This window comes from Bubalus kerabau, chromosome 11, assembly GCF_029407905.1.
Source record: "Bubalus kerabau isolate K-KA32 ecotype Philippines breed swamp buffalo chromosome 11, PCC_UOA_SB_1v2, whole genome shotgun sequence".
NCBI classification, from domain to species: Eukaryota; Metazoa; Chordata; class Mammalia; order Artiodactyla; family Bovidae; genus Bubalus; species Bubalus kerabau.
The window spans coordinates 49,632,853-49,644,113 of NC_073634.1; the positions used below are offsets into that span (position 1 = coordinate 49,632,853).

Below are 11,261 nucleotides of genomic sequence, written 5' to 3' on the forward strand. Positions count from 1 at the left end.
GGAACCCTGCCACTTGGCTTCTTACAAGAGAGGGACATTTCTACTCACATTTGGTTTTTCAAAGTTTCAGAATACCTGTCGGGCAGATGAGGGGCTTGAGTTTTCATTGTGCCCTTCTTCCCAGGAACTGGGTGAAGGGGAAATAGAAATCTCGATTTTGGGGAAATTGCACAGAGGAAAAGGGGAGGGAATGGGTTACGACATCCCATTGCGACACTCGGCAGGGTTGAAAGTGACAACAGCAAGGTTTCTCGTTTTGGAAATGTGCAGGCGTTTCCGTTCATTTTCGTGGGACAGGCGTCCGCAGCCCGGCTGGGTGAGCGACTCTTTTCTTTATAAGCAGCTCCTCTGGGTCTGAAATGGCAGTCTCCCATCGCCTCGAGGTCACAGGATGGACATCTACATCCACGGTTACCTAATCTGTCTTCTCCTCTTCCTGTTCCGTTCAGAAACAGCCTGCCACCCCTTGGGAAAGAGACCCTGCGAGATGCAAGCCTTCAGGTAAGGCTGACCCCAGGGAAGTGGGGCTGGAGGGATAGAAAAGCGACGCAGGACACAACTGTCTGGGGCTGCCCTGGGTTTGGGCTTGAAAGTGAAGTGAAGTGAAGTCGCTCAGTCGTGTCCAACTCTTTGCGATCCCATGGACTATGGCCTACCAGGTTCCTCTGTTGGTGGGATTTTACAGGCAAGAATACTGGAGTGGGTTGCCATTTCCTTCTCCAGGAGATCGTCCCCACCCAGGGATTGAACCTGGGTCTCCCGCATTGTAGACAGACACTTTACCATCTGAGCCATTAAGCATCCCTTAATAATTAAGGTTAGGGTTAGCTGCCTAAGGTTAGCTAACTAAGGTTGGCTGCCACATCCGTGATCTTTGGCACTTGTATTTAAAAATCTCCCAGATGTGCAAAGCTTGACTGGAAGCCTGACTTACTTGCCCAGGGGCTCAGGCATCTTGGTGACATAAACGTGCCCGGAGCCGTGCTGAGGCTAAAGCCTGGGAGAGTGCTCTGGACAAAGAAACAGAGAGGGTCACTGTGGACAGGACACAGCCCAGAGTTCCAGACTGATGGTTAACAACGCCTGGTTGTGTTGGTACATCAGAGGGTCCAGCTCCCCTGGGGCCTCAGTTTCCCCATCTGTGACCTGGGGTAAATTCTAACTCGACCTGCATTACAAGACTGTGAAAGCCAAAGGCATGGATAACATTGTGAGTGTTTTGTGAGCAGTAAAGCGTCTGAAAACTATTGTGGTGGGCAGGGGTTTCAGTCGTGTCTGACTCTCAGCGACACTATGGACTGAAGCCCATCAGGCTCCTGAAAACTATTACGATGATTAAAAACTGGGTCAGGAATGTGGTGAGGTGTCACCATCCCTGCTGTAAAAATAGCAGGCTGTGATGGTGATTAAAACAGAGCGCTGTCTTCATGTGGCCTCTGGGCTCTGATGTCCCAGGACTTGTCGGGATGACCTCACCCTCCAGCTCTCAAAACACTGTCACACAAAACGCTGTCACAATGTTATCTGTGCCTTTGGCTTTCACAACCTTGTAATGCAGGTAGGGTTAGAATTCACTCCAAGTCACAGATGGGGAAACTGAGCCCCCAGGGGAGCTGGACCGTCTGATGTACCAACACAATCAGGAACTGTTAACCATCAATCTGGAGCTCTGGACTGTGTCCTGTCCACAGTGCCCCTCTCTGTTTCTTCTTGCCTGAGGCTACAGGCTGGGACTCTGTGTGCCTGTGTGGGTCCCAAAGAAGCCCCTCCCCTTCCCAGGGGTCTGCCTTGACCTCCTCCCATTGGCTGGGATCTCCAGAAATTACCACTGGAGGCCTCTAGAAAGGAACGTTTAATCCTTTCAGATGAAATTCAACTCATCCAGGAGCTAAGAATAGTCACGAAAGGTCAAATGCTCATTCCAGCCAAGAACTTTACGGTTTGACTGACCCCCTCCCTCTGAGCTCATGGGCTCTTCAAGGTCACCTGATGAGATGGGTGTTGCCAGCCCCCTTTCACAGGTGAGGAGATGAGGCACAGGTCCAAGGTCATGCTGGGGGATGGGGGCAGCAGGGAGTGAAGTGTCCACATCCTGGCTGGGGCCCTGTTAGTCCATCTCACAGCTACAAGCCCTGCTTTCAGACAGAGAGGCCCTTCACCAAGAAGAAAAAACAGGGAGCCAGAAACAGGCCACAGGGTGAACTGGAAAGGAAGCTGACTTGTCAATAGGGAACAGACTTTGGGGACAAGTCTTCATGGTCTAAGGCTTGGAGCAAGTTAGCTGCAATGGGGCCTGACCCTTGAAGCTTCTAGCTCTGTGCTGTGGGGGCCACTAATCTCAGATGACTCTTTAGATTTTCATTTAAATTCATAAACATACAAGAAAATAAAAAATTGGGGACTTTCCCTGGTGGTTCAGGGGTTAAGACTCTGTGCTTCAATGCAAGGGGTGTAGGTTTGATCCATGGTCAGGGAACTAAGATTCCACATGCTGCATGACCAAAAAAAAAAAAAAAAAAAAAATTAGAAAATATGCAGATCCTCAATCACACCACATTTCAAGACCTCAATAGCTGCATGTCTCAATAGCTGCAAGTGATTGATGGCTACCATATTGGATGGTGCAGACAAAGAACATGTCTACACCCAGGAAGTTTATTAATGGTCCTAATCTAGAGTCTGCTTTGCTGAAGTAGGAGGTGGCTGCTTGGGAAGCTGAGGATGAGAAACAAGGTGAGAAGAGGGGTAGAAGGCAGGCACATGGCCTACCAGATCTGGGATTTGGGTCTGTCTCTTAACCAGTGTTGACCTCAGACTTCACAGTCATGCTATGGGTGTGTTTAATTCCACACCCTTGGAAGAAAACTGAACACACTCTGGGGAATACAGAGAAGGGGCTGGGCACTCAGCAGCTGTCCACTATAGCTGGGTCCTTCTGTTTTTCAGGATCTGGGATGTCAACCAGAAGATCTTCTACCTGAGGAATAACCAATTAGTTGCTGGATACTTGCAAGGATCAAATACTAAATTAGAGGGTGAGTGGTGGCCAGGAAGGTCGATGCTGAGTGGGCACCGGTCACTTTGCACAGGAGTTTACAGCATTGTGGCTTGACCCTGGGAATTTTAGGTACCATGTCTTAATCCCTGTTGGTTCTTTGTGGCCACGTTTGAAGCTAGAGAGGCCTGGCCACTGAAGGACACATATGAGGGGAGCCTCAAGAAGATAGAAAAGGTAGAGCCTAGGTTGGGAGCCACCACCTATGGACACCATGATCCCCAGGCCATAAATGGGAGGGCAGGGCCCAGAAGGCAAGACCAGCCCTTTTCTTCCTCTAGTGCCTGGGAAGCCCGTGTTTCTGTGTGTTCAAACTCTCACTCCCACCTAAAACTAATACACCATCCACAGGCTGGGTTATATCTCTTAATCTTGGACACCACATTGAGTCATATTCCAGATCCATGTCAACCTGGATGAATTTGAACAAGGTTCACTCACTCTGTTCCCTGGTTTTCCCCTTAGTAAGAGAAGGGCAATTGGTTGATAGGATATGGGTTTCTTCCAGCACCAGCCCTCTAGGATGTTTTCACATCCTTGTTGGGTAGTCTGGTATTGTAGAATGGCATGATCCCCATTCTTGTTCGCTGCCCCTTCCTCACTCTAAAAGGGCGTGAGACCCACTTTTCCTGTCCTCTGGTAACTCTCTGAATAAGGATGTTAAAGCACTGAGAAACTGAGGTCTTCACTCCCAATGAGTGCATGGAGACCACCACAGGAAAAAAATGGGTTCAAACCCACCCAGGCGTCTGTGGACCAAGCTGTGGGGTCCCACTCATGATATCATGTACTGGGCCCCATGGGCAGCACACCTGTGGACCTAGAGGACAGGGGTCCTGGGGAAGGGGGTGTGTGCACGTGCTCAATCATGTCTGACCCTTGTGATCCCATAGACTGTAGCTCACTAGGCTTCTCTGTCCATGAGATTTTACAGGCAAGAATACTGGAGTGGCAACGTTGCCATTTGCTCCTCCAGGGGATCTTCCCAACCCAGGGATAAAACGCTTGTCTCTTGCGTTACTGCATTGGCAGGTGGATTCTTTACTACTGAGCCACATGGGAAGCCCAGGGAAAGAAGGGAAGGGTAGCAATCACTTGGAGCAGAATTTAGGCGCCTTGGTCCTTGAGGAATAGCTAGATAATGTGCTTGGTTTGATCTTCTGTTTGGATCCTGACCAAGAAGATGGGGTCTCACTGTCCTTCTGACCTTGGGGTTTTAGTCTGCTTGTTTTTTTAGTTGCTAAGTTGTATTTGACTCTTTAACAACCCCATGGATGGTAGCCTTCCAGGTTCCTCTGTCCATGGATTGCCTAGGCAAGAATATTGGAGTGGGTTGCCATTTCCTTCTCCAGGGGATCTTCCTGACGTGGGCATCAAACCCTTGTCTCCTGAATTGCAGAAGTATTCTTTACCACTGAGCCACCAGGGAAGCCCAGGATTTTAGTTAGGGGAACAGAAAAGTCCCCAGGGAGAGTCCAGCCTGCTGTGTCTTCTCCATCTCTGCCTTCTCTTCTCTACAACCTGAACTTCCCCTTTGTTCTTCCCCAGAGAAGATAGATGTGGTACCCATCGAACCCCATACTATGTTCCTGGGGATCCATGGGGGAAAGCTGTGCCTGGCCTGCGTCAAATCTGGAGATGAGATCAAGCTCAAGTTAGAGGTAAGGACCTGCCTCAGACAACAACCACCCCCAAACTAGTGGCTTAAAACAAGCACAGTGTGTCCTTTCTCATGATTCTGTGGGTTGACTAGGATCAGCTGAGCAGATCTGTGCCCCATGGCATAACTGAGTTCCCTCCTGCAGCCACATTCAGCAGGGAGCTTGGCTGGGGCTCATCCTCCAGGTTCTCCTTCCACATGGTCTCACTGATTTCAGTTGTCAGCTTAAGCTTCCTTACAGAATGGTGGTTGCTTTCCAAGAGGGATAACTCCAAAAAGGCAAGCCTTAGTGTGCAAGCACTTACTAAACTTTTGTTTGTATCATACCATTAATGTCCAGTGAACTAAAGCTTGCCATGTGGCCAAGTCTAGCCTCAATGAGAGAGGGGGTTTCCAGGATGAGGACACCAGGAGGCATGGCTCCTTTGGGGACCTCAGTCTCTGTGTGTCACTCTCTTGCCCAAGGGCCACTAACCCACTTGGACTTGCCCTCTTCCAGTAAAGCCAACCTTGGGGACCATTCTTTTCCAGCCTTTATCTACTCAAATCCATGAGTTGGCATCCCCCTCTAGGGCCTTGTGCACCTGTGCAACATTAATGGGCTATCAGCCCTGGAAAAAGAGAGCTTTCTATCAGGGGACTGTTGGACGAAATCTTAACCCAAATGAGAGTGGCTGTAACTGTGGCATTGTCCTTTCTGTCCACTAGTGAACAGGCACTTTAGTGGAAAGTGACTGCCTGCTTTGTGTGGAGTAGCAATGACCAGGATATTGTGAATAATGTGGACTGCCATACCCTTCCCAGTTGCTGCACTCTCCCATCTCTCAGAGGTGCAGACATGACAGAGTCCAGCCTCCACAGGCCTTGGCCTCTGTTGATGGGACCATGTGTTTGTCAAACGTATGGACCCAAGGCTACAGTGGCCAGATGTCCCCAAATCAAGGTGTAAGCACGGGACAACCTTCTTGTGTCAGGCTGTCCTGAGACCCAGGACACTTTTTCCAGGCCAGTATTTCCCCAGAACTTACTCTGGGCAGCCAGATGGCCAGGTGGGCTGCAAGGACCTTTCTGCTCCTCTGCCCTCACTTGCTTCTTCTTGACTTCCAGGCCGTGAACATCACTGACTTGAACCAGAACAGGGAGCAGGACAAGCGCTTCGCCTTCATCCGCTTCGACAACGGGCCCACCACCAGCTTTGAGTCAGCTGCCTGCCCCGGCTGGTTCCTCTGCACATCACTGGAGGCCGACCAGCCCGTGGGCCTCACCAATATGCCCACAGAGGCCCTCAAGGTCACCAAGTTCTACTTCCAGCAGGACTAGTCATGGTGCTCAGCCTTTCCTGTCCCCAGTCCCAGCACATCCATGACTCCAGAGATGCCTGTCCACCCTGCTCAGGGTCTCCTGGTGTTGTGGGGCTCAGCAGGGTGCCGTTGGCTGGGGGGACCTTCAGAAGGAGGTACAAGAGCCCTGGGAACAAGACCCAGTCTCCAACCTCCTCCGCTCACCCAGCATCCCTCCACAAGGTCTTTCTAAAGTGCAGATGGAACCCCAGCCCTACTCAAAGCCCTCAGGGTGGCCTGTGTCTTCAGGGTAAAGTCCACACCCTGTGGCCAGCTCCAGTTCTGCCTCCTTTCTCACCCCAGATCCCCAGGTGCTCACTTCCCTCCCCCTAAGCGGCTTCCATTGTCTGTTTTGCAAAGTGGTGCTACTCCAGGGGCAAGATTTTTAGGGTCTGTAGCAAAATGGGAAATAAGGATTTCCTGGTATCTTTTTCTTTTTTTTAAAAAAATTCTTAGTATCTTTTTGTTAAATTAAACCAACTTTGAAAGAGAGTCTTTTATTTGGAAATGATGTCCTTTCTGGAAGGGAGTAGAATATTAAAATAATCCCATGTTTAGGAAGTGATGTTGAAAGGAGATGATAGCGTTTCCTTTTTTATCTCTTATTTTTGTGATGCCCCAACCTGTACCTGGGTTGGGAAGATCCCCTGGAGAAGGGAATGGCCACCCACTCCACTCTTCTTGTCTGGAAATTTCCATGAACAGGGGAGCCTGGAGGGTCGCAAAGAGTCGGATACGACTGAGCAATTAACGCTTTCACTTTTCAACCTGTAACAATGAAAAGTTGGCATAATGCGTTGATCTCCTAGTTTTTGTTTTTTTCTGGAATGTTCCGGAAAGTCTAGAACCTCTGGCCCAGGCCCTGAGCACGCCCTCCACTCCAGACCTCCTGCAGCTCCCTGAAGTGCTGTCCCCCTGCCCCCGGCCACCCCCGACAACCCTTTCATCAAAAGTCCCCCTGCTCCCAAGACGCCACACAAATGTGGCTTCTCCTGACCTCCTGGGAGGAATGAATCGCTCCTTGACTATTTTAGCACTTCTGCTTCCCTGAGACTTGTTGGGAAGATGTGCCCCTGTCTGTGTCCTCACCAGCCTGTGAGCCCCTGGGAGCAGCGACTGTGACCTCCCCCATCTCAGGTCTCCCCTGGGGCCGAGCACACAGCCTGGCCTCAGCAGGTGCTCAGTGAATGTGTGTTGTATGTGTTGAGTGGAAAGTGTCCTGTTCTCTGTGACTTAAGCTTTGTTTTATGATAAAAACTTGAAACCTCATCGTCTGTGGCCTTGCTGGGCTTGGGGCAAAGAGAACTGGAAGTGGGGGTGGGTCAAGGACAGGTCTTTTAAACCCCTGGGATGGGTCTGGCCACCTCTCCTGAGTCCCTTTCTCCTGGGGTCTCACTCTCCTTGGAGATCAGAAGAGCAGATCTCTCTGCTAGAAGGTTGCAGCACCATCATCCACAATAGCCCCCAACTAGAAACAACCCAAATGCCTACCCAAGAAGAATGAACACATGGGGATTTCCCTGGTGGTCCAGTGGGTAAGACTTCACACTTCCAGTGTATGGGGTCCAGGTTCCATCCCTGATCAGGGAACTAGATCCCACATGCTACGATGAAGATCGAAGACCCTGCATACAACAACTAAGACCCAGTGCAGCCAAATAAATAAATAGATATAAAATTATTAAAGAAAAGAGTTAACACGTAAATCATGTACACATAAAATGATTCATGTACATTCATACATGTATAGTCATTCATACATACTCAATTCACATAAATCATGTACATTCATACATCTACATTCATTCATACACACTCAACAGCAAAGAAAATGGATAAAACAAAATTGGCTGTGGTCACAAGATGGGTGAATCTTATAGACATCATGTGGGGTTTAAGAATCACAAAAGTATGCTGAGAGCACAATTTCATTTATATAAAGTTCAAAACAGACAGATGGAGTGGTTGTGCAGAGGGCTGCAGAAAGAGTTGTGCCTACTAAGAGCAGCAAGGATGCGCTACCTGAAAGCTGGGCAGTGGCCAGAGAGGCCAGGTAGCATTCTATCTCTTGGCATGGATGTGGTTGGAGGCTTTCTGTATGTATGGCATATTCACAGTTTTGAAATGTCTAAAAATAAAAAACTTTGCCCGCCACACCTCCATCCTGGTATGTTAAGGGAAGGGGGCATCTGGGAAATGGTGAGATTAACAGGTGGAGGACTTCCCTGGTGGCTCAGCGGTAAAGAATCTGCCTGCCAATGCAGGAGACTTGGGTTCCATTCATGATCTAGGAAGATCCTACACATTGAAGAGCAATTAAACCCAAGAGCCACAACTACTGAGCCTGTGCTCTAGAGCCCTGGAGTCACACTTACGGACCACCCCATGTGGAGCAACTACTGAAGCCATCTCACCCTAGAGCCTGCGCTCTGCGACAAGAGAAGCCATCCCAATGAGAAGCCTGAGCACCACAAATAGAGAGTAGCCCCCGCTCGCCACAACTAGAGAAAAGCCTGAGCAGCAACGAAGACCCAGCACAGCCAAAAGTAAATAAATAAGATTACAAAAAACATTCACAGGTGGAATGTTGAATTTGACCCCATGAGATGAAAATGAAGGGTTATAAGAATGATGGTTTATCAAACACATCTCCACTAAGTAGAGTTGGGCCAGCAAGGGGCGCTGTCCCTTCCTGGGGCTATGCTGACCTCTGGGCTTGGTCCCAGGGTGGGGGTGGGGGATTCCTAGAGTCAGACCCCGCTGGGTCCAGAGCCTGCTGTGTGATTTTGGTCAAGTCGCCTTTCTCCTTAAGGCCTACTTCCTCCTTGTCCCAGGAGAGTGTTGATTTAGATTAGAGTTTTCCAAACAGAGCTCCATGCATGCCTCTCTGAGGTCCCTGGAAACAAAGTCCATAGAGGGGAGGCTGAAAGGCTGGGCTCGAACCTAAAACCCCACTCCCACCCAGCCCTCTGCTTCCTAAACTCAACTTCCCTGCAGGGCTTTTGAAGAGGAGATGTTGATGCTGAAAACAAAGGAAACCAAGTAGATGAAAGGCAATTAACTGGAAAAAATCTTTAAGATTTTGCCTAGATGCTGGATCCTAAGATGATAATGAGGTTGCCCTACCGTAGCTTTCTCTTCCTCCTATGTAACAGGGAAGGAACCACATGCTCCATGGGGATGATACAGGATGAAGTGAGACAATATGAGTGAAATTCTGTGTGTGACAAAAGTGTGAGTGTTGCGATATTTTCAATCATGGTAAAAGGAGGAAGTTCAAGTCAGAAAACTCTTCCAGGCCTAATGGTGACAATTATGTTAGTCGCTCAGTTGTGTTGGACTTTATGCAACCCCATGGCCAATAGCCCATCAGGCTCCTCTGTCCATGGGATGCTCTGGGCAAGAATACTGGAGTGGGTTGCCATTTCCTTCTCCAGGGGATCTTCCTGACCCACAGATCGAACCTGGGTCTTCTGAATTGCAGGTAGAGTCTTTACTTTCTGAGCCACCAGGGAAGCCCAGCAGCTTCCAAATGATACTGCAGCTGCTATACCATGGACCACACTTGGAGCAACAAGGTTTTTTTAGAAATATGCTTATACAAGTAACTTTATTTTGGGAGGCTCCAAAATCACTGCAGATGGTGATTGCAGCCATGAAATTAAAAGATGCTTACTCCTTGGAAGAAAAGTTATGACCAACCTAGATAGCATATTCAAAAGCAGAGACATTACTTTGCCAACAAAGGTCCATCTAGTCAAGGCTATGGTTTTTCCAGTGGTCATGTATGTATGTGAGAGTTGGACTGTGAAGAAAGCTGAGAGCTGAAGAATTGATTCTTTTGAACTGTGGTGTTGGAGAAGACTCTTGAGAGTCCCTTGGACTGCAAGGAGATCCAACCAGTCCATCCTGAAGGAGATCAGCCCTGGGTGTTCTTTGGAAGGAATGATGCTAAAGCTGAAACTCCAGTACTTTGGCCACCTCATGTGAAGAGTTGACTCATTGAAAAAGACTCTGATGCTGGGAGGGATTGGGGACAGAAGGAGAAGGGGACGACAGAGGATGAGATGGCTGGATGGCATCACCGACTCGATGGATGTGAGTTTGAGTGAAGTTGGTGATGGACAGGGAGGCCTGGCGTGCTGCGATTCATGGGGTCGCAAAGAGTCAGACACGGCTGAGCGACTGAACTGAACTGATACAAGCAACATAGTTTTTAAAAAATCATGTATTTGATTGTACTCAGTCTTAGTTATGGCATGCTGAATCTTTAGTTGCAGCATGTGGAATCTAGTTCCCTCACCAGGGATCAAACCCTGGTCCCCTGCATTGGAAGCATGGAGTCTTAGCCACCAGACTACCAGGGAAGTCCCTGAAGTGTTCTTAAGAGAGGAAAAGCTTTAAGCCATCCTCATGCTGCTAGAATGCCAGACACACAGAACTTTCGTCTGTTTAGTTCCATGATATAACCCAAGATGGGCTTCCCTGGTGGCCCAAATGGTAAAGAGTCTGCCTGTAGTGTGGGAGACTGGAGTTTGATCCCTGCGTTGGGAAGATCCCCTGGAGAAGGAAATGGCAACCTACTCCAGTATTCTTGCCTGGAAAATCCCATGGATGGAGAAGCCTGGCAGGCTGCAGACCATGGGGTCACAAAGAGTTGGACACAACTGAGTGACATGTCCGTATCCCAAGAACTCAGCTTGGGAGATACTGAGCGCTCCATAAACATTTGATAAATAAATAAACTAGCCACTGATATCTCAGTAGGGATTAATGTATTGTATTGGTCAGAAAATTTGAGCAGACAGAGGACTTGGACCAGGGAACTTTTGAAAGAAGCCTAGAAAAAGGGAAAGGACTCTGTTATGAAGAGGTTTAAGGGATTAGGAGGCTTTGCAATGAAAAGATCTGACCATCAGGTGGCAGTAGCACACACAAGCTTTACTGGGCATCCCTGATGGTTCAGTGGTAAAGACGTCGCCTGCCAATGCAGGAGATGCAGGAGACAAGGGTTTGATCTCTGAGTTGGGAAGAGCCCCTGGAGGAGGGAATGGCAGCCCACTCTAGTATTCTTGCCTGGGAAATTCCATGGACAGAGGAGCCTGGCAGGCTACCGTCCAGGGGGTTGCAAAGAGTTGAACATGACTGAGTGACTGACCAAGCACACACGCTTTTCAGGAGGTACATCACAGCACGGGTCTGTCCA

At 49.0% G+C, this 11,261-nt stretch overlaps 1 protein-coding gene across 2 annotated transcripts; it reads left to right on the top strand.

Moving 5' to 3' along the window:
• The first annotated feature begins 206 nt into the window (after positions 1–206).
• Positions 207–7,378, top strand: IL1RN (interleukin 1 receptor antagonist). Of its 2 annotated transcripts, XM_055539108.1 has the most exons (5): positions 207–316; positions 450–501; positions 2,947–3,035; positions 4,604–4,716; positions 5,823–7,376. In XM_055539108.1, the coding sequence occupies exons 2-5, from the start codon at positions 488–490 to the stop codon at positions 6,033–6,035; spliced, it is 429 nt and encodes a 142-aa protein (XP_055395083.1). In that variant the 5' UTR covers positions 207–316; positions 450–487; the 3' UTR covers positions 6,036–7,376. The 2 variants fall into 2 exon arrangements, with proteins under 2 accessions (XP_055395083.1, XP_055395082.1); XM_055539107.1 differs by lacking the exon at positions 207–316 and having other exon boundaries at positions 392–501; positions 5,823–7,378.
• The last annotated feature ends 3,883 nt before the right edge of the window (positions 7,379–11,261 follow it).

Excerpts from the sequence above, each read along its gene's own strand:
- IL1RN (XM_055539107.1), top strand. The coding sequence starts at position 392 with ATGGACATCTACATCCACGGTTACCTAATCTGTCTTCTCCTCTTCCTG. Across the intron at positions 502-2,946 it reads TGCGAGATGCAAGCCTTCAG|GATCTGGGATGTCAACCAGA; the intron begins GTAAGGCTGACC and ends TCTGTTTTTCAG. Across the intron at positions 4,717-5,822 it reads AGATCAAGCTCAAGTTAGAG|GCCGTGAACATCACTGACTT; the intron begins GTAAGGACCTGC and ends CTTGACTTCCAG.